Genomic DNA, 23,111 nt, shown 5'->3' with positions numbered 1-23,111 from the left:
GATACAGAAAGGAGAAGAAGACGTAAAGAAGCTTCTCTGAGACCACTCGTTTCATCACTTCGCCTCTCAAGGTTTACTGCCTTTAACATTACATTATTCGCGCAGAAAAAGTATTCGCTTTTCTCCCAGCTGTTTCCGTCACCCTGTTATTTCATATCGTGTTACCGTTCGATCAAAAGCGACAACTCATTTATTGTAAACGAAGATTCCGTGCGGCACAGTTAGCAAAGATAAATTACAGACGATCGTATTAATAATAATAATCTGACCGATATCTCGCAATGCGACCAATCGATAAACGCGAGCCGTCCAACGCAAGGACGTTGTTAACGTTTCGAAACTGATTAACGTTCGTTCTCTTCTTTCTTTTCTTTCGTTTCTTCCTTCTCGCCTGTTGGCTCGTAAAAGTATCTTAGCATTTATAGACATTTTTTATTTATTTATATTTATTATATATGATGGTATCATAATTAGTACAACAAAGTATTATTACGTTTCTGTTATATATTCATGAATATATTGGAATTTCATTAGGATCGTAATAAAGTCATATAATAATTATATCGAATATGACGTCAGAATGATAAATACGGTTATTATAATGCAGAGTTTCAATTAAGTAAATTTAAAAATCTATATACAAGATACAAAATTATTTAGCGTAATTATATATTTCACAGTAATTACAAAAATATTTAATTATAAAAATAGTCAAACATTTATTATATTAATAAATCCCGATATTTGATAACCATTTATTACATGTTTAAGATAACTATTTATGCTGTATATTTGTACTAAATAAATGTTTGCATTAAATATCTCGTAACTTCTATGTGCATCTTCAGAAATGCTTCAAACTTTACCAATATAATCATTACAATGCTAATGAAATTTCAGAATGTTTTATATAACACATATTCTACATACATATAAATTTTCTGTGGCAAATATGTAAATGCTTTTATAAACTACTAGGTTTATACGCTTTGCAGTCTCATATTTTCCTCCCACTGTTAGCATTATCTGCAGTTTGTATGTGAGTTGTATGAAGTTGATCGAATTCTACGCTTTCAACGAGCTGGTCGAGTGAGGTTCTGCTTGAATAAGTTATAAATCCTGGCAGGAAGAAAGGCACGTGTTATTGATATCGACTGGTTAGCTGGAATGTTGAATAGGAATTTAAAGAACCGACTCAAACTTTATCGATAATAAAATATGGAAAATATGACTGCAATTAATACGTGAAAAATAATGGAAATATTCTATAGGATACTTGAATGTTTATTAGAGAATTTTAATAATAATATGGAACATAAAGAAGAAAGAAATTCGATGATACTAAATAATGATGATACTGAAAATTTCAGTGATTTTTATTAATATAAAATTAACATTAATATAAATAAAAACAAAATCTATTATAAATGATATAGACGAACTTTTTAACTAAATATCGTTAGAAAGAAAAGTGACACAAGTATACATACGAAACAATACAAAAAATCCGCATCTATCTAGAGAAATTTGTTATGAATTTCAAAGTCTGTATAAATACGTATACTAATACATAAAGCTTCTAAAGCTCTAAAGTTTTAGTGTTTAAAAAAAAGTACAAAAATATTTCTATTAAAATATATATGATATTTTCCACGGTATTTTCTACGCAGTTTCTACAATTAAGGATTTCCTCGTTCCCATCGATTTTCCTCTAGTTGTGAGACCCTCGGATAATCACGTCCCTTTCATTTTATCTTCGCTACGCTCGATTATAAATACGGAACTGAATATAGAATTATTTGCAAATCAATGAATCCGATGATGTAATTTGTTACGCGCTCGAAACGAATTAGTATCACTTATCTTAGTTTCAATCAATACCTCACTTTCTCAAGTCATTGATTAAAATACGATTTACACTCGTACAGATCGAGCCTTCTTTCTCAATATTTCCGTCGAATATTCGTGATCAATCGTTTAATCGACCTTGATAATTAGAATAGAAATAAGAAAATTCGAACGCCAAATCATTAACGAACCAGCCACTTGCTCACGAATCTCGTCAACTTGGCCTTATTTTGTCGAACAAATTGTAAATTTTTCCAACCTCGGCTTGAGTCATCGATTCAGGGTTAATGCACGTCACCTGAGTTTCTTTGGTCTCGATTTTCACAATTGGAATGCTGTCTGCAGGACAAACTTGCTATTCGACCAAGAAAACTCGTTTCAATGACTCGTCTGATGAACTTTCAATCAGCGTTCTTACGTTTCAACAGAGTCTCTTCAAAAGTTTCAATCAGGGTCTTAACGCTGTACTTTCAGGGTATAAAATATCTTTCAAGACAGAGACTAGTCTAGATTTTCTCTTCAGTATATTGATATTAGAACAATAACTGGAAAATATATTTCTACAGTATTATAATTGAAATTTTTTCATGTAGAGTTATAATAAAATTTTGTATTATAAATTGCCTGTATTATGGATATCAGACAATGAATTCAGCATGAATTATATCGATCTTATATTAAACAATTTATTAGAATTTTCAATGGAATATTTAAAATGTTACTTGATTGTTTTATATTATTATGTGATATTTTTACGAATTTTAAATAAGTTTGCTAGAAGAAGATGTTCATTTTAATTAAAACCATATACATGTATGTATGTATATATATACATAGATTTATAGTTGTGGAAGCGTTCGTTGTAGAACCATTCATTCGTTACCTTCGCTTTCCGTTGGGAAGTGAAAATTTATGAAAACCCTGGTATGCTATAGTTGTCCAGAAATGAAAAGCAATTTTGAACAACTAATCCTTTGTAATCAGAATATTGTCTCGTTAAAAGAGAAAACAAAATTAATACATAACTGATCGCGAAAACATAATTGATCGCGAGTATAGAGGGAAAATATTAGTATAGAAAATGATTGCGAACTAACTACCTTTAAATATTATAAATATTCAATGGTATATATAAATCCAAATATCTTAAAGTTTCATATTTTTATCTTGCATGAAATTTTTATAAAACAGGAAAATTAATTTTTCTCTGTCTCTCTCCCTCTCTTTGATATAAACGCCGCAGTTAAAAAATAAATATGCATGACCTCATGTATATTCATATGTATTTAAGCATCTTTCTTCGTAACTTTGAATGGTTTTCAATTTCATTTAAATTGTTGCATGGCAACGTGAGTTCTGTTGCAAAATTCATATACTTGTAGAAACGTCAGTCGTAAATCAAGCATAACAACAGTTTTACAGTATGTTGTAGAGATTACTTTGTTATTTAAACTTAGAGATCTTTCTGCTTACAGTAATTACAAAAAGTAACTGTACACCATCGTATTTAGAACAGCATTTATATATATACCAATTAATTAAGACTAAGTCTTAAGATAAGACTGATTAAAATATTAGCTTTCATATCATTTGTAATACTTTCATACATGCTTATAAATAATTAATGCTATCAAAATGAAACGTAAAAACTGATTTAAAAAAAAGGAAGAGAGACGCTTCATTGGGAAATAAGGATACATACGTACAAGTACTTTTTGTAGCCACTGTGTGGCTTTCAAACTCAATTCCAGGGCAAAAAAGAAATTATTGAAAAACGGTTACCTAATATGTACATCATAGTGAAGCAATTATCAAAGGCGAATCCAACGAAAAAACGACACAAAGTGAACTGCCAGAAGCTACCCGTGAACGCAGTAGCCACCCTAGCGAGAAATCCCATTAAATTAGCTCCGAGCAAAGCTGGTATTCTTCCATATTGATCAGCAACCCATCCAAAAATTAATCCTCCGAAGATAGCGCCGATGAAGAAGATACTTTGAGCTATGGTTGGCAGTGCATCATACTGACAAACCCATCCCAGCTGCAACAGAAAACTACAGTCGAATGATTTACTTCTGATCACGATCAGCATCACGGGAATCTTATAGCAATTTCAACGCCTCGATTAAACGAATTTTCGATCAAAGTTTCGAAATTCCTAATGAAGCGCGCCTCTGTCCTTTTTCCTTTCCCTTTGAGGAAAAAAGAAGGAGAAGCTTAAGACCCTGCGCGTTCTCGCGTCCTTCTTCTGGATGCTTCCTACCCCTCGATGAATAATTCTCCTCCTGACGAGCGACGCAAAGTTCATGGAAATCCACTGGAGCAAAAAGTCTTGCAATTTATGTCGAACAAATCTGTGTGTTCGCGCTGTTGCTCGTTATAACGTTTTATTAAAGTTTCTTTTCAATCCGGTATTTTCATTTTCAGTTTCATTTTCAGATTGTATTTTATTTGGCAATGTAACGCTTGAATTTAGAATGTACTCTGTAATTTCATTACATGCACTAATTATTACTGCAATATGTACTGGTAATTCTGTTACGTACTATAATTTTCCTCTGTGGAAATCGACATTGTTAATTTTCCCACTTCTGAACTATCGATCTTTCCACAAACGTTTATTCGACCCTTTTCATCGTTCTTCTTTCTTTCCAAAAATTGTACACTACGCTTATTTTTTATCGAAATAGATCATGCAAATAATCGAATACGACATACACAGTATAAAGGGATTGATTGATAGGAACAGATAAAATATTCAAAAAGCAGGAAATTACAAGTCGAACATTTTCTGTCACCTCGGATGCCACAGACGCATAAGGGACGGTGGTATAATTAAATTCCCATCCTTGTTGGCAATCTTTCATTGGCCACGATGGGTCCGGTGCGTGGCTTCCATTTAGCAAAATTTCCGTGTAATTTACATCGTACATGCTGCATCTCGAGTAACCTTCGCGGTTGACTGGTATCGCCAGCGACAGCCTGAAACGAAGGAGAAGATAACGTAGATTGGTTCACGGTCTTCGATGCCGATGGACGTTCCAACAAGCGAGTAATTAACGTTCTATTTGAAACTCGACAAAAAACATTGGGAATCTCGAGTATTTGTTGAGCTAATAATATTGATTGTTAGTCGAGTCTGATAAAACGTATTTGATTGGAATTTCATTTAAAGCGAAGAAAGTTATTTTCAATTGTAGCTGGATGTACGTTAATTGCTGTTTTCCTGTCTTTACAAATTACTCATTCCTTTGTTTCATCAGCCTTTTCGATTATTATTGTCTCGTATTATTATTGTCAAGTATTGTCTCGTGGTTATTATCTCAACGCTTTTATCGTGTCAATTTATTGCGTTGTGTTCATACGGGTTTGTAGAATATATAATAAACAATGCAATGAGAAATGAAAATGAGAAAATTTTGAAGAATTATTAAATTAGGTAAATTGAAGGGAAAGAAGTTCTGTGAAGGAACCGGGTTGGATCTAAACAGATAATAAAGAAAGATGATCCAAGATTTGCGACCTCCGACGTATGTCGAAAACACTTACTCATTAATAACGAATGTCATTAAGATAATTCAGTGACGGTAATTGCGTCTGTTATTCTGATGAATGTTACATAACGAGATAGGAAGTCGATGTCATGATGACTGGAGCTGTCTGAATCAAATCAACCCTATTCACAACCAGATAATACCGTCAAACGATGTTTACATTATTATAATATGAAATCCAATTTGAAGGCTTCGTGAATTTCTATTATCCTTCAATGAAATTATGAAATAATGGCGCAATTTAATGATAAAGATTATTATTATTTCATTAGGCTTGCTGTATAATTTGCTAGATTGTCTTTAACCAGATAAATATATCAATAATTTTGGCAATGGCTATCATCACATACTTTATCGAAAGAGAGAACATTGGTTCTCTTTGATTTTCGATCGTTGAATCGTCGAAAGAAAACTTCGCGGCTCAGAGAAAGTTCTCCTACAAACACGTACATAGCATAAAAATCGGTAACACGCGGAAGTTCTACAGGAAAAAAATCAAAAAGACTTGCTGAGCAAGGCAAGAACTTTCCAATAGAAGGTGAGCATAATAATAAATAACACTTGCACGGATGCTTGCGGAGGAGTCGTTGACTATATTAAACTAATACTAATTATGAAACAATGTAACAGTAACGGTACTAGTCGTAATTAACATACTATCGTTAACATTATCGTGATATCGAAATTTCTTCCCACAAGATCACCCACAAGATTAATTGCATCGATTTGCGAAATTCTTAGTGTTCGATGATTATCATAGTCGAGGAAAGGTATTTACAAGATATTAACATCCGCATCTAATCACATCTCGTAGCATCGCGACTTATCACGCGTATCGCCAAACCTTTACATGAATATTGAACGAACGAACACTTCGAACGCATTATGCAAGTGTACGTTACGTTTTTCATTCGCCGGTAAAAGCTTTCAAAAACGAGTTAATGAGCGAATGATACGTGGCATGCGCGAAAGAAACGAATGCTTGCCCATAGAATAGCTGAAAATGATTCGAAAAGTATACTAGCAAAATAACAATAGATTCAGATGATAACTGACCAGTCGACCAGGATTAGTCACAGCCTTTTAACAATTCTATCGATTTTTTGCTACTATTATACTTATTTACTCCAAAGCTAAGATCCTACCTAGGCTAAACTAAACGTTAACTATGACTCACAGTTGGAAAATGCACTTATCTTATACGTAATCATTTATCAATTACTGAGTTCGTTAAGTTTTATTTTTGTTTGCTGAAAGGAAAAAATCTTCCATTAATTAATCATCGCTATATCGTTGTTTGCTATTGTCTTTCGTCTGATCGACAATCATTTACCCATTCCATCGTTGTAGAACTCTTCATTTCTGGTTCCTATAATCTGGTATTTAATATCATCGAATTTATTTTGAAGCACGTGCACGTGCCAAAAAATTAGGTCACGGAAGTTTTATGCATTTCTGTGAAATCTGAAAGGGCAAAATTGCAAAGTACACGTGTGACACGTGGAAATATATAAAACATCGGAAAGTAGCACGCTTTGTAACGTTTAATCGAGGTAAAACAATTTTTTATCCAGCTTCTAGTTTTTTCTTTCGCTTCCTTTATATTCTGAAAAATATGCGTAAAAATCCGCAGGCTACGTATTATGACGTAAACGGAATGGAACGAATCAATAATAGAATAAATTAAATAATATTAATATTAAAATATTAAATAATATTAATATTAAAATATTAAATAATATTAATATTAAAATATTAAATAATATTAATATTAATATAAAAATTATAATAATAATAATCGATAATAAAAGAAATTAAGGACAATGGAACACATATTCGATTTATACTAAATATCCGCGGCTGTCCTGATATTTATACGCCAGTCGCGTACATACGTTCAAGTTATAATTTCTAATACCATTAGAAAGTTAGGAGAATTTTAATCGAGAACGAGCTCTATACCCTTTGAACGTAATTTGTTCGTCACTTAATCGCTGCACGCGGTAAACACTAACGAGCAGCTCTTAAACAAAAGTATTTGTACGTTATGGTCAACAACGGGGTGACTAGTTATTAGCGCGTTCTCCTGTTTCATTGAAATTTTAATTGCATCAACGTAGTACGTTCTATGGTCGACGTCTTAACATAATTGTACGGATCGAATGTCTTTACGTAAAACTGTCCCGTGCATGTTGACGATTCGCGGCCAATCAACGATATCAGGCCGAATGTTACGTGCTCGACGCTATTTTTTCGCCTTCACGCTCTCATTGTTTGCGCGAAGGTTCAACGCGTTCGCGCGGCGTACGCGATAATACGCGCTCCGGGAATTTTATCCAAGGAGCATTGTGCGAGCGCAACACGTTGCGACACCACATCCTTTGCCTCTCTCGAAACGTCTTAATAACGAATTATGGTGCAATCGAACCATGCGCGTATAGCAAAAAGCAATCGTTTCTAGGCGTTCACTTTGAACACCGCGAAGGTTAATTTGGCAACTACATATATATCCATGTATTGTGTTTCTAACGATTGCCAAATGCTATTTTCATGCATATAGTGATGCCATCCTTTTGTTACGAAGGATTAGCATCAGAGAAATTTTCGGCTTATTACGCATATTGAAAATGTAACGTAAGATTCATCTTTTTTTTCAGCAAATATGCAGAGATACGCACAGGTGCGTTTGAGTATTAGGGCACCTACTGGTTACATTTATTGGAACGCTCTAGCGGATTTTACGCTGTAAAACATACGACGTGAATGAAAGTTCGGATTTATAATAAAATAAGCAGAAGATACAATCGGAAAAAGGATCTCAGCAAGACGATAGTATTAGGACAGCGTTAGGAAACGGTAGGCCAAGAAAAGCCGGTCGAAAGATGATTCGTAGAACTAAAGGAAAGTGTTGAGATATTGATCCGTTTCATAGCGCCGATGCGAGCGAAAAGCGAACTAAAAATTGCGCGTTTAAGCACTAAAATGTCTATATACTATCACGAAACTACGAAATATTACTAATCTTCTATTTACAACGAAGCTCGTAAGTCTCGTGACCAATTTACACGAAAAAAGATCGAGTTAGAGACACGATAACGCGTTAATGAAACTTCTAATCTCTAAATCTCTAGAGAGAAATCCTTAAAAGCTGTAGATCCTTAATAAACAATTTACCGATTACGACGATAAGTCCCCTGATGCTCGTAACCAATTTTTCACAGAAAACGGATCACCAAAGTTGCAAGACTTTCGAGTTGGAGGGAATGACGCGTTAACGAGAGCGTCGCGACGTATAATGTTTACAAAGTTTGCGTGGAAATTAACACGATCAGGAATAAGCTGGATCGTTGTCACCGTTTACGATCGTGTTTCCGAGATGAAAGAAACAGCTACTATTATGCAATCGATCGTTTCGAACTAGTAAACGGCGTAGCGAAATAAAACTCGGTGTAAGTCTTAACATACGTTCACTAGCAGGAACGTGTTTTATTGAAACTTTTACGACTCGCTACCGGCTGCCCCAGCCGTTGCATTATTTGAATAACATCGAAGGTTGTTGACCTAGCAACCGAACGAAGGTGCGATCCAATTGGAGGTGGATGTAATTACACCTTGAAATACCTTTCGTCATCGAGCATTTCCAATTCCCCGCCGAGTGTCCTCCATTTTTGCGCTTAGTCTTTACGCTCGATATCGTCGCGATTTGCAAGCACTCGCTAGCAACAGAATGTGCGATCGTCGTCGCGCGTCGCCGTTTCGACAGAATTAACGTCGTTGGAATCTCACAACGATTGAGAAACCGCATATTTACTTCGCGCGAAAACCACGATGAACGAGTTATGTCTCGTTCGGGCTAATTTCTTTGAAGTAGTCAATGTGTCGATTTTTAATTTATGCTTCAAATATGTAATATCGGAAAATAAGGATAGAAATTTTTTTCCGATTACTTACAATTTATTAATATTAAATTGAATATACAAATATAAATTGGACAGAGAACGATATTTATTTAACGGAAACTAAATGCAATACTCGTATCTATATCAAATAACTTTGCAGTTATTTGATCACTCTCGTCACAACGAATCTAACACACACACTCTCTCTCTCTAACAACTCTATCAATTCTCACGACTCTACTCTTCGACGACTCAATTAGCTCTGATCTTCGCCAATACACTCCTGCTCGGTCGTGCTCGCTCTTGCTCTCGTCCTCTCACACACACACACACACGCACACTTTTCGGCTCACATACTCTGGCCTCTCGATTGCCACTCCTTGAAATGTGGAACCGTACTTCTGTTTTGACGCTGCTTATCTTTTCTCGCGTCACTGTTACTAGGCGCTCTTGGATGAAAACAAACCACGAAAGACGACGTACACGGTGTTTTCTAATTTCAGCCGATCTCCAATCAAAGCTATTCTACGATATTACAAATATTAAGAATCGAAGATCCAGTGTGAAGAATTTGAAGGGTTGACTCTGAGATTTGAGAGTAATTTCAGAGAATAGAAGCTTAATTCCTGCGATTACATCCTTCACATACTTCCCCTTTTCGGACCTTGACACTACGCAAGTCTCTTTCGGTCGTGCCGTACACCTCGCTGCAATATGTCCAAATCCGCTGCACTCGGAACACCTAACACCTTCTCCCCTCTCCGGACACTTAACACTTAGATGATCCTCACTACCGCAAATGAAGCATCTTCTTTTCTTCATTGCATCTACAGATTGACTGGGCTTCCCGTTCTTCTGGGTTTTAGCCGGCTTCACAATCGACTTTGCTCTGCGACTCTTCTGCTCTTCGTACATCACTAACCTCTTCCTCAACTCTTTGATTGACGTAGCACCGTACAATATAGCCTTATTGTTCTCGTCGTCTATTATTCCATCCACTATGTATTCCACCTTTGCTTCCTCCTCTATGTCCACATGGCTGGCTATTTCGAGCATGCGGTACATGTAAGCCAAACATGCTTCATCACTCTCCTTTTTTGTTTCTTCAAGTTTCTGATGTACTTGCCTACTGTTGACTTTCCTCGAAAATTCTTTCACTAGCCCCCTCTTCAACTCATGCCAAGTCCTGGCATAACACTCGAAGCTCGCAAATATTTTCGCTGGTCCCTTCAGCAGCTTCCTGGCGTAGACTGCCTTCTGCCCATCCGACCACATGCACGTATCAGCGACTTCCTCGAACGACTCGAACCATCGTTCGACATTTTCACCTTTGTCGCCACTAAACGACTCTAATGCATCTTCGACGTCTCTAAAACTCAGTGTCGAACCAACACATGCCCTTCGACAATATTCATCACGGTCCTGATACACCTGTGGCGGATCGGTATCAACAGGACGCCGACAGGTCGAGGCATCAACGCGGCGCAACACCTCCCGGGCGATCCGCGGGTACCAACCGCCAACACTAGAGGGCTACGACGACAACGAGTCTATCTGTCTAACTCGCTAGCGGTCGAATATACAAGCGATTGATACAAATACCGCACCTAGCGAGACTCCCTCTACGTCCAAGGCAGGGACTACCGGGCATAGCCTTACTGACGAGTCCACCGGTAGTCCCGGGACGAAACGCAAACACTCACACTCTCTTTTCATTCGCCTCACACCCTTCGCGTATCTCTCTTGTATCCTCTTGCGTTTTTCTTGTCATCTTCATCCTCACTTTCGTCGTCGCTTTCTTCTTCCGACGATATGTCGTTACCATCCATGGTTGCTTGTAGCCGTGCGCGTAATTCTACTTTTCTGCCCGTCGTTTTTAAACCCAAACTAGCGAGGCGCTCCTTCAACTCCTTCGTATTCATTTTCTCAACATCTTCATCTTCGTTACAATCACGCTCAGCTCTCTGTACGTTTCCTAAATCTCGTTGACCGGTTAGCTCTTCACCGCCCGTCGATCCCTTAGGATACGATTGTCCAGCCCTACACGCCCGATTCAGCCTTGCAATCAGCACTGACCTCGCACCCGATATAGGGAGGTTCATTCGCGCGAGCTTACTCCTCAGCTCCTCCAGCGTCGAACCCTCTTCACCCGACAATCGTTCGCCCCCAACGTTTGCCATTTTTCACACTACACAAACTTAAACAGTCAACAATATCGTCTTTTACCGCACCGCGTACCGGTAAATTCACAACTAGCTCGAATAGCTCTGTTAAACCGTTTCGTTTTCTGTCTTGTCCAATCCCGGACGAGCCCCCAAAAATATGTAATATCGTGATATAATGTATTTACAAGGAGTGGACAATAGAGATGTTAATCAGACAGAAAAAGACGATTGTTGTTCAACCTGAACTATTCACGCCAAACGTACAGAAAACAGCGCAACTAAATAACTAGATAGCGACTCGACTTTTACCAAAACGCAATCAACACTCTCTCGGCAACGCCACTCGCAAACTCTGTCTCCGCTCAACTCGCACTCGGCTCCTCGACTCACACTCTGTTTCTCGACTCACACTCTGGCCGTTGTCGCATTCTATTGCCTTTTTCCTAGGCCCGCCGCACACGTGTTCTGCAGACGCTCGTAGCCAGGGTCACGTAGGTCTTTTCCACGAAACTATGCACTTGAAAAGACCGATGACACATTGATGGGCCCGACGGCGCCTCGGCTCTCGCGGCATTGTTCATAGTTCGCCCGATATTTCTTAGGCCTTTCGTCCACGACGGGTATCTAAGGACAAGGGACGGAATTTACGACAGGAAATACTCGCTTGGTCCGAACGACCTTAACTATAAAAATGCCAAGTGCCCCTGGTAGGCACTTAAGACTATTGAGGGTGCGCGCCAGGGATATGCAGGTATCTGGGTGCCATCCTGTCCGTGGTGTATGGCCTGGTCTCTGATATGAATTGACGTTACACCTGCGTGGTGGAGTCCCCAGCCGGTAGTTTAAGTCATCTGGGTGAGTCGTTCCCATTTTACTTAGATTCCAGAGCCGAGTGCTCATTAATTAGAGAATCTGTCGCTCCGAAATTCTCCGGTAGGAGAACGACAGATATAGTAGTTATGCGAGGAATAGGAAACACTTGCGTTAAGAGTACATCCCAGATCTTATCTACGGTACGCATTAACTGTTTTACATTGGAGATAACCTTCCACGTTCTGGCCGATAGTCACTTGCATTATGATATCATGATTGGCCGCGAGATCTTAAGCCAGGGTTTTGATGTAACTATTACACGGAATAGCGTCGATATTTGTAAAACGAAGACTATTGATGCCTGTAGTAAAACCTCCGAGGACGAGATCAATATCAATGCGGTTGACACTGACGTGGTTGGTAATGATAAAAGTCGGTTAATTTCTGTCCTCAAGAAATTCAAAGATTCATTCATTACGGGCTTCCCACGTACTCGCGTAAGCACGGGCCAGTTAGAAATACGGTTAATCGATCCTAATGTTACCGTGCAAAGAAGTCCCTACCGACTTAGCGAAGAAGAGCGTAGGATAGTGCGTGAGAGAATAGACGAGTTAATTAGAGCAAAAATCGTGAGGCCGAGCAACTCACCGTTCACGAGCCCTATCTTACTTGTAAAGAAGAAAGACGGCTCAGATAGACTGTGCGTAGATTTGCGGGCATTAAATAAAAATACGGTCGCGGACCGGTATCCCCTACCCCTCATCGCGGATCAAATCGCGAGATTGCAGAAGGCGAGATACTTCATTAGCCTGGACATGGCCAGCGGATTCCACCAAATCCCCATTCATCCCAATTCGACGGAATATACGGCGTTCGTTACACCCGACGGGCAATACGAGTACGTGACTATGCCGTTCGGATTGAAAAATGCACCATCCGTTTTCCAGAGGGCCATTCTCAACGCCTTAGGCGACCTCGCGTATTCGTTCGTTGTTGTTTACTTGGACGACGTCCTAATTATTGCCGACTCAGTAGATCAAGCCCTAGAAAGGTTGAGCACCGTATTAGATACCCTCGTGAAAGCCGGATTCTCCTTTAACTTTTCAAAATGCTCCTTTTTAAAGACATCGGTACTCTACTTGGGATATGTAATTCGTAACGGAGAAGTCCGTCCAAACCCGGGTAAAATACAAGCCTTGAGTTCTTTACCTGCACCGTCGACCGTCACACAACTTAGGCAATTCATAGGTTTGGCCTCTTATTTCCGAAACTTCATTCCCAAATTTTCACAAGTAATGAAACCCCTGTACGCACTTACCTCGAGTAACAAGAATATACCTTGGACGGATAGGCACGAACAGATAAGATAAAAGGTAATTTCCGTCCTGACTGACGCGCCGGTGCTAATGATATTTGACCCCTAATTACCCCATAGAACTACATACGGACGCTAGCTCGGAAGGATATGGAGCCATTTTAATGCACAGGGTCGAAGGTAAAAATCGAATAGTAGAGTATTACAGCAAATGAACTAGCCCTGCGGAATCTAGGTATCATTCCTACGAATTGGAAACGTTAGCAGTTGTAAACGCCGTCAAGCACTTCCGTCATTACTTACACGGACGAGAATTTCTCGTTGTCACCGATTGCAACTCCCTGAAAGCATCCAGTAATAAGGTACACTTGAACGACAGGGTTTACAGATGGTGGGCTTACCTGCAAACTGTTACCTTTGACATTATGTACCGGGAAGGTAAACGAATGGCCCACGTAGATTTCTTTTCGCGAAATCCCGTAGACTTGGATCGCAGTACGTTCAGCAAAATTGTAGAGAAAGAAATTAACCTAACCGAAATCTCCGACGATTGGCTACTAGCGGAACAACGTCGCGACCCACAAATTTCCGAGATCGTCGATAAATTACAGAACGAAGAGCTCGCGGAAGACGTCGCGAATACGTATGAGTTACGGTCCGGCACCCTTCATCGTAAAATACAGAGAAAAGATAGAACTCTCTGCCTGCCCGTCGTTCCGAGAGGGTTTAGGTGGTCTGTTATTAACCATGTGCACCAGTCCATTATGCACTTAGGTTGGGATAAAACGCTTGAGAAACTGTACGAGTATTACTGGTTCGAAGGAATGGCGAAGTATGTTCACATATTCGTAGAGAACTGTCAAGACCAGTATACCTTGGCATACGGTTCATATGGACATAACGGGCAAACTAAGCGGTAAAAACGATTCGAAGGAATACGTCATTGTGTTGGTCGACGCCTTTACTAAGTTCGTATACTTGCACCATACCCGTAAGATAGACTCCATTAACACCATTAAAGCGCTTAAGTCCGCTATATTATTGTTCGGCAGTCCCTGCCGGATAATAGCGGATCAGGGAAGATGTTTTACGGGCAAAGAATTTCGAGACTTTTGTCAAGATAAATACATAAAACTCCATTTAATTGCGACCGGAGCTAGTAGGGCCAACGGACAGGTAGATCGTATTATGAGTACGCTAAAAAACATGTTCACAACAATAGAAACCACCTGGCGGTCCTGGCAAGACGCGATCGGGGAAATACAACTGGCCTTGAATTGTGACTAAGTCAAGCCCATTGGAACTACTAATCGGTAAAACAGCGAGACCCTACGGCTTATCCCTACCCGACAGTATCGAAGAAAGAGAAGTAAATATCTCCCATGTAAGACAGCAATCATCGAGAATACACCTAATGGCTCCATTCACAACCAACACACCAACTGGCAGCTCTTCAGAGAAGTCTTTACACACTCAACCTCAGCCTTCACCCCACTAAAAACAAAGGAAGATATCGAAGCAGCCACGGAATACTTAAACACGAGCATAATAAACGCAATCCGCCTCTCCACACCGACAAAGCCATCTAACAGCAAACAAGAATATCCCCAATACATACTAAAAAAAATAGCAGAAAAACGTAGACTAAGAAGAGTATGGCAGACCCATAGAACACCGGAGGACAAACGCAAACTTAACAACGCAACTAGAAAGCTATCCAGAACCTTAAAAAACTATAAAAACGACTGTTTCCATAAATACCTCGCCAGCTTATCCCCCACAGCCGACGCCAACTACTCACTATGGAAGGTCTCCAGGAAACTCACACGCCCCCCACAAATAATCCCACCTATCCGCCGTCCGCAAGGTGGATGGGCACGAAGCCCTATAGAAAAAGCCGACCTGTTTGCTAAACACTTGTCAAAAGTATTCAAACCCCATTCCCCCAAAGCCGCCACGGACGTTACTGAATACCTGCACACCCCCTTCCAAATGTCCCCTCCTATCGAACCCTTCTCCTCTGCAGAGACTATAGAAACAATCAGTCGCCTAAACCCCAAGAAAGCAGCAGGACACGACCTAATAGGCAATAAAGCAATCAAGGAACTTCCCACAAAAGGGATAGCACTCATCACATCGATTTTTAATGCTATCCTTCGCCTGGAACACTATCCTAAGGCCTGGAAAATCTCATTGATTACCCTCATCCCTAAACCCGGTAAACCGATATACGAAACCAGCTCCTATCGCCCAATCAGTCTTTTACCTACCCTGTCCAAACTATTCGAGAAGATGCTCACGAACCGACTCCTTCCAATCCTAGAGAACTTGAAAACACTCCCAGATCACCAATTCTTCTTCCGAAAACATCATTCTACAGTAGAGCAAATCCACCGCTTAACTCATACGATCAGCCAAACACTCGAAAAGAAAAAATATTGCTCAGCGGTTTTCCTAGACATCCAACAGGCATTCGACAAAGTATGGCATGAAGGGCTACTATACAAGCTTAAAAAGATCCTACCTCACCCCTACTACTCCATCCTAAAATCTTACCTAACCAATAGACAATTCATGGTTAAATGCCTAGACGCCACTTCCGCAACATTCCCAATAGAAGCCGGCATACCCCAAGGTAGTGTCCTCGGACCCCTACTGTACTCCATCTACACTGCCGACCTACCTATATCAAACGATATAACAATAGCGACATTTGCAGACGACACAGCGCTATTAGCTACCCACGCAGACCCGGTAATAGCCTCATCCACTCTCCGGCGAAGTCTCGACTCCATGGAAAAGTGGTTTCACAAATGGGGCTTCAAAGTCAACGAAAAGAAATCCTCACATGTAACCTTCACGCTCCGAAAACAAACCTGCCCCCAGGTCACCATCAACAATGCAACAGTTCCTAGCAGGGACACAGTCCGATACCTGGGCATGACCCTGGACAGGAGACTAACGTGGAAGACACACATCTCAGATAAAACGAAGCAACTAAAGGACAAACTAAAAAAACTCTATTGGCTCACGGGCCGACGCTCCAAACTAAACATACAGAATAAAATTACCCTCTACAAGACCGTAATAAAACCTATCTGGACCTACGGAATCCAACTATGGGGAACAGCAAGTAACTCCAACATTGAAATACTCCAACGCTTTCAGTCGAAAACGCTAAGATCCCTAATTGACGCACCTTGGTATGTAACCAACGAAACCATCCATCGCGACCTCAAGATACCTACAGTCAAAGAGGAAATAGCAAAATATAGCGACAGATATAGCAAAAGAGTCAACAAACACCGAAACCCCCTAATCACTGGATTACTCGATACGACGGACTAGATTCGCAGGCTGAAGAGGCACTACCCGCTAGACCTAAACGTTAGATTCATTTAATTATCCAAATTAAGCATATGCACTTACTTATAATACTTATAAATTATACCTATCTATAATAGGTATTAACTTATTGTAAATAAACAGCCATGTCACTGCGCCACGCCAGAAAAATTACTGAAAATTCTCAACGCGAGAATTGATTGTAATTTCAACAAATAAATAAAAAAAAAAACGTGCATTAACGTTTTCAAATCCATTTTTTATTTTCAAAGAACATCATATTTGTACTCGGTATTGCCAGTAAGTATCATGAAGAGACGAAACGAGTATCTCGAGTTAAGTATTGTTTAAAATAGTATATAGACATCTAGATATAACATTCAATGATTTTTCCCTCACTTATTGTAAATTATTGATATTGTAAAATTATAATTGTAAAATTATATAGTAAATGATATTGTAAAATTATATAGTAAATGATATTGTAGAATTAAATAGTAAATTCACACGATGTTTAAATAATTCGAAATAACGATAGACCAAAACCTGTTTAAACGAGACACAAGAATTAATCGTGCATTTTATTAAAAAGTTAAGTACGGATAAAAGAAAGAAAATTTCCGAACTTTTTTCGAAAGAACATACATTTATTATACAACATACATACATTTATTATATATTGTATTCTTTCAAACACAATAATACCTTCCATAAAGGAGCACAGCTCAGATGAGACTTTTTATAGTTAAACTTTTAACGTACTCATAGACACGAAATTTTTTTTTTAAATAGAACTGTTACATTTTACGACACGTATAACATCGAACATTTACCAACATAGCGATGCCAGCGTACATATATGTAATTTCGTGATATAGTATATTTACAAAGAATGGACAATAGAGATGTTAATCGGACAGAAAAAGACGATTGTTGTTCAACCTGAACTATTCACGCCAAACGTACAGAAAACAGCGCAACTAAATAACTAGATAGCGACTCGACTTTTACTAAAACGCAATCAACACTCTCTCGGCAACGCCACTCGCAAAACTCTGTCCTCGCTCAACTCGCACTCCGCTTTTTTAATCACACTCTGTTTTTCGAATGACTCTCGTTCCTTTGTCTTTTTCTTAGCCCCACCACGCACGTGCTCCGCAACCGCTCGTAGTCAAAGTCACGTAGGCCTTTTTTTGCGTAACCTATTCGACCGAAAGACCGACGATACATCGTTGGGCCTGTCGGTGCTTCGACTTTCTCGCGACATTGTTTATAGTTCGCCCGATATCTCTTAGGCCTTTGTTCCACGATACTACATATATATATACTGGTGTACTGGTCATCTTTTTTCCACACGTTTTTAGCTTTTTAGCTGTTTGTGTATGGGCGCCTAATCAGCCAATCAGAAATAGCCGGTATTCTATGAATTCTTTTCTTCAATGCTCGAAGAGCTGGATATTTATCCAAAGCTGATGCCCCAAACATATACTCGAAATTTTCAAGGGCCGCTGCAAACACGAAGTCCGCCCATGTCGTCTGAAAAAAGGTTTGTATACATTTATTTTGTACCTCCTCTATTAAACAATTTTTTTAATTTACCTTGAAAAATGTGAAAAATCGAACTCTTAACTAAAGATCACTAGCTTTTTAGGAAGAATTTGGATTTTTATTTTATTGTCAGAATTTAATGGATAATTTTAGAAACTTCAACCTTTGGAGGTATTTGTTAATTAAAAATGACAAAACTGGTATTATGTAAAAAAGAGTAATGTGTATCCTGAATCAATGTCGAATGGAAATTAGACAGTTCTATAAAAATAATCCTTCTCACGATTCCACAACTTCATAGCTTAATTAAATACAATTCTTCGGCGATATAATTACAAATACATTTACAGGAATTGTGTAATATGATAAATATCTCGTTAAAGAAATTGAAATCGTAAATTCCGCGGATAACCAGCGTTTATCATATAGAGACAGGGATTTGCAAAGAATAAAAGTTGTAGAACGTTGAAAGGCGTTGAGAGAAACGTGATGTTATCCCGTTATTCGTTAACGCAACGCAGTTAAAAAAAATCCCGTAGGAAGATTACGATAATAGATAACCTGAGTCGAGTGTTTGTCGGGGGATCTAAAAGATTCTTTCGAGTTGAGCGTCTGAGATTGCAGAGAAGAAAATTTGGAAGCCATCGAATTCGTGATGTCGATAGAAATCTTCAGTTGGAATCGTTGTATCATAACGTAGTCTGCTTATTGTCGATAAGACTTTACTAAACTAAAAGTGACTACTAAAAGTTTCTATCCTCTAAATTCTATCTACGATTCTATAATCTAAAAACTGACTTTTGCAAACAAACTGTAACATTCGCTTAACGGAAAGACATACGTATCTTGTTTGTACTCGTCTTTTCACAATGAATTCTTGAACGTCTGTCTCTGTGGTGAGACAAATGCAAAGTCATCTCATCAGTTACTCACCTTGCTTCAAATCTCCAAGAGCATCGACGAGCACGTCGCATATCATCGCATCCCATTCGTTCCTTCCCATTAGATCGTACTTCTTCGCCAAGTATCGCGCCACAGCGTTACTCTGCGCTACCGGTTTCCCGTCTATCTCCAGCACAGGCAGCATTTTATAAGGCATTGCTAAGAACAAACATGGCTCATATGAACACTGTGTAGAGGGAAACGATCGATAGGAAATCACAACACAGCTTCCGAGGCCGTTGCGTTCTTGTGAATAAATGAATCGAAATCATTTCGGTTTTAATCAACATGGCCTAGTAAAGAAATACAGAAATGTCTTCTTTCTCCTTTTTTTCTTTTCTTACGATTACGATGGACAGGGTATCGCGTGTTGGGAAGAACCTAAAGTTTTTAAAATCAAGGATAAAAGATCGAGTATAAAATTTGTAATTCTCACGGAAAGGAACGAATCTGTCCGATGCGGTGTACTGAATGTACGAGGAACGATCAGTATCGTTTTGCGGGAAGACCTTATGCAATGATAGTGGACTTACAACTGCGAATAAAAAATTCACGTCGCATAATACCAGACACGGAAAAAATATTAGAAAATGTACACGGTTCTTGTAATGAAAATTGAAATGCAAGGAATATAAATCGAATGTCTCTTGCGAACGTAATTTTGTGTTTTACACCGACAGGATTGATTTACAGACTTACGTTGATTTTTGGTTTCTCTATCTGCAAGCGACATATAAGATTATATCGAAGACTATGCTGCGTAAAACTTTTATTATACTATTTACGATAGAAATGTCGCAACGGAAGATCGAATTTTATGTCTGCTTTGTTCTTTCGACTTTTTAGCTATGTTCTTGTTCATTTCCGAACTGATTTCAATTTTTTATCCTTTTTTTCCGACAAGTCCTAAAAAGTTTTTAAATTAACGAGAAACGTAGAAGTATTTTTGTATTCCTATTTTAAGTCACCTATTTACGGTTTTCTCAAAATATTCGAAATGCTTCGATTCATTGAAAACAATAAAGATTGCAACACAAAAATTCGAGAATCGTAAGTGAATTAAGTTGGTATTCGATAAACACGATATTACGGAAGCAAAACTTAATGAAAAGTTCGACTTTATTCCGTATGAAATTTTACTTTAAGTAAGTTTAGCCTGCACGTGAAACGAAAGTTTTATATACAGAAAAGTTTGAGTAAATGGTAGATACCTGAGAGTTGAACGATGAAAGTAAAAATCGATTCTTCACGCTTACAATCCTTGTATTCAGGCCAGAGTTCTTCGGGGATCCTCTCGTCGGTATACTCGATGCCAGTATATGCAAATATGTACCGTATATGTTCGGCATGACCACGGGCATTGAAGTAGATTAGTTTGTAGGTAGGTTCGTCGCTCATTTTCCTTGCTCTGTCAACTTATCGAGAAAAATGATACAATTAACTCGTGTAATTAACAGACTGTGTGCGTGTTTGTGTGTATAGAGAACAATTTATTTATAGATGGAATAATTCGTATAATACGCAAAATAAATCATTTAGAAGGCTGGAATATGTGTTTTTGAAACAATTAATTATGTCGAAAAATATTTCAAACGAGATATAATTATGAAAAAAATAATAATTAAATGTATGTAAATGTATGTAATAATAGTTAAATGTATGTAAATGTAATAATTAAATGTAATTAGTTGTGAAAAAAATAATAATAAAAAATAAATAAATGTAAAAAAAGAATTAAATGTAATTAGTTTCTTTTTACGCACGCGATATTATTGGCGATCAACTTTATTTTTTTAAATAGATATATTTATACATATATTTATAGATATAAATACATATATTATATAGATATAATAGTATATATAATATATATAATAATATATATGTCGAGTCTGAATCTCCGAGTCCGAGCTCGAGGCGCCCTCCCGGGGAGGGCTCGCGGGAGGTAGCGGTTCTGCGTTGAAGTTCTCCATCTTCCGGTCGCGCGTGGGGTACCTTTATTGTCGATAGTTACACTAGCGACGAGGGCCTCAGGCTTGATAACGAATCCGTGACCAACGGGAGGACAGGTTCCCTTTCTCTAACTCACACGTGCACCACTCCCTGCTCGTAAGGCACTCGACTTCCTTCACCGATCAGCTCTCTAGCAAGACTGCTCGTCATCCCAACGACGCCACCGAAACAAGACTCCGGTCGAGTGTCTCAGTACACACGATCCTCCGATCGACGTACGATTGCTATCGGTTTGGATACTTGCGATTGTTTCGTTATGGCTATATTAGGCTCTAGGTTGCAAGGTTAGGGTGTTGTCCTGAAGTTCCAGAGGCGCCCCGACGTCCTTTCGTCTCCGACTCGGCCATCCTGACACTTACACGTCCTCGTGTGTGGCCTGCTGGCTTAGACTACCCGTCGGGGCTTCCACCACGCAGGCATCGACCCGGCGCTCGTCCTCGGGGCAATGTTTTTCTTCTCGCCGCGATGGACAGCGAGACGCGATGTGTCCCGGCATGTGGCAGTGAAAGCACAACGCTTTTGGTGGTGCAGCCGGTCGGCTTTCCTCCGGGCGTCGGGGGTCCTCCTTCGGTTACCACTTCGCCCTCTTGCGGCATTCGAATGTCGGATGTCCGTAAATACCGCAGTGGCCACACCTGGTCCAGGGGGCGGGTGACCTGCCTCGTTTGTTTCCGGAGCTCGCTAATGATCTCCACGGCGGGGGCGTTGGCCACTCCGTGTATAGGAAGGGCTTCATTTCTCTTTGGAATTGTTTCACCGACGTGATGTCACTCGTGAGCGCTAGTCGTTTAAAACGTTCATCGCGCGAGCCCAGCAGATGGAGGGCGGTGGCGGCGAGTACCTCTTCCCTGGTTGAATTTCGCCACTTCGACCCCAGGAGGGTGATGATACGATTTCCGTACGCTCCTGGTGTTTCGCCGTCCCGCGGTATTTCCTCGGCTACCTTGATTAGCGATGCGGCTGCTACTTCTTGGCCACCGAAGTGCGCGGCGAATTGTTCCTTAAAATCTGGCCAGGTGAGCTCGTCGCCGTTCATTATCTGCGTAAGCCAATACGCTGCCGGACCCTCTAGGGCACGGTTTAGGGCAGAATACAGTGCGCTGTTTTTCAGGCGGTGGTCCCTCATGAGCAGGCCGACGGCTGTGCACAGGCGGCTGGATCTGCGTCCGCGGCTTCGGGGTTGAAGCACGGTAGCGATACCCAGGTTGCCCGGTGTCCTTTCTTCTTCTTCTTCTTCTTCTTCTTCTTCCTCTTCTTCTTCCCTAGCGACCGCTTTAGTGCGCGCACGATACTCTTACGATCCCGTACCGACAACGTGTGTTCGGATGCCACTTCTGATGTCGAGTCTGAATCCGAATCCGAGCTCGAGTCACATTCCGAGTCCGAGCTCGAGGCGCCCTCCCGGGCAGGGCTCGCGGGAGATTGCGATTCCGTGTTGGAGTTCTCCATCGTCCGGTCGCGGGTGGGGTACCTTTATTGTCGATAGTGACACTAGTGACGAGGGCCTCAGGCTTGATAACGAATCCGCGGCCAACGGGAGGACTATCATATAAAAAGCAACAGGATACACGAAATAATATAATTCTGACTAGGACAACATAAACGCAAGAAGTGTTGATATTGAAAAAAATATTTAATTTTGTATATAAATATTTTCATATTTAAAAAA

At 39.6% G+C, this 23,111-nt stretch overlaps 2 protein-coding genes across 3 annotated transcripts; both read right to left on the bottom strand.

Annotated features, from left to right (window-relative positions):
- Positions 1-933: 933 nt before the first annotated feature.
- Positions 934-4,781, bottom strand: LOC117214999 (organic cation transporter-like protein). The gene is made up of 3 exons (XM_033461371.1): positions 4,647-4,781; positions 3,631-3,889; positions 934-1,119 (listed from the first exon to the last, which is right to left on the bottom strand). Exons 1-3 carry the CDS (start codon positions 4,779-4,781, stop codon positions 998-1,000), a joined length of 516 nt encoding a protein of 171 aa, XP_033317262.1. The 3' UTR covers positions 934-997.
- A 16,514-nt stretch (positions 4,782-21,295) lies between these two features.
- LOC117214998 lies at positions 21,296-22,838 on the bottom strand. 2 transcript variants are annotated; one of them, XM_033461369.1, is made up of 2 exons: positions 22,805-22,838; positions 21,296-22,579 (listed from the first exon to the last, which is right to left on the bottom strand). In XM_033461369.1, exon 2 carries the CDS (start codon positions 22,566-22,568, stop codon positions 22,014-22,016), a length of 555 nt encoding a protein of 184 aa, XP_033317260.1. In that variant the 5' UTR covers positions 22,569-22,579; positions 22,805-22,838; the 3' UTR covers positions 21,296-22,013. The 2 variants fall into 2 exon arrangements, with proteins under 2 accessions (XP_033317260.1, XP_033317261.1); XM_033461370.1 differs by having other exon boundaries at positions 21,296-22,575; positions 22,801-22,834.
- Positions 22,839-23,111: the final 273 nt, after the last annotated feature.

Source organism: Bombus bifarius, unplaced genomic scaffold, assembly GCF_011952205.1.
Source record: "Bombus bifarius isolate JDL3187 unplaced genomic scaffold, Bbif_JDL3187 scf7180000009293_frag, whole genome shotgun sequence".
NCBI classification, from domain to species: Eukaryota; Metazoa; Arthropoda; class Insecta; order Hymenoptera; family Apidae; genus Bombus; species Bombus bifarius.
Note: the sequence above shows the minus strand (reverse complement) of the source record. Positions and strands in the feature narration are given on the sequence as shown.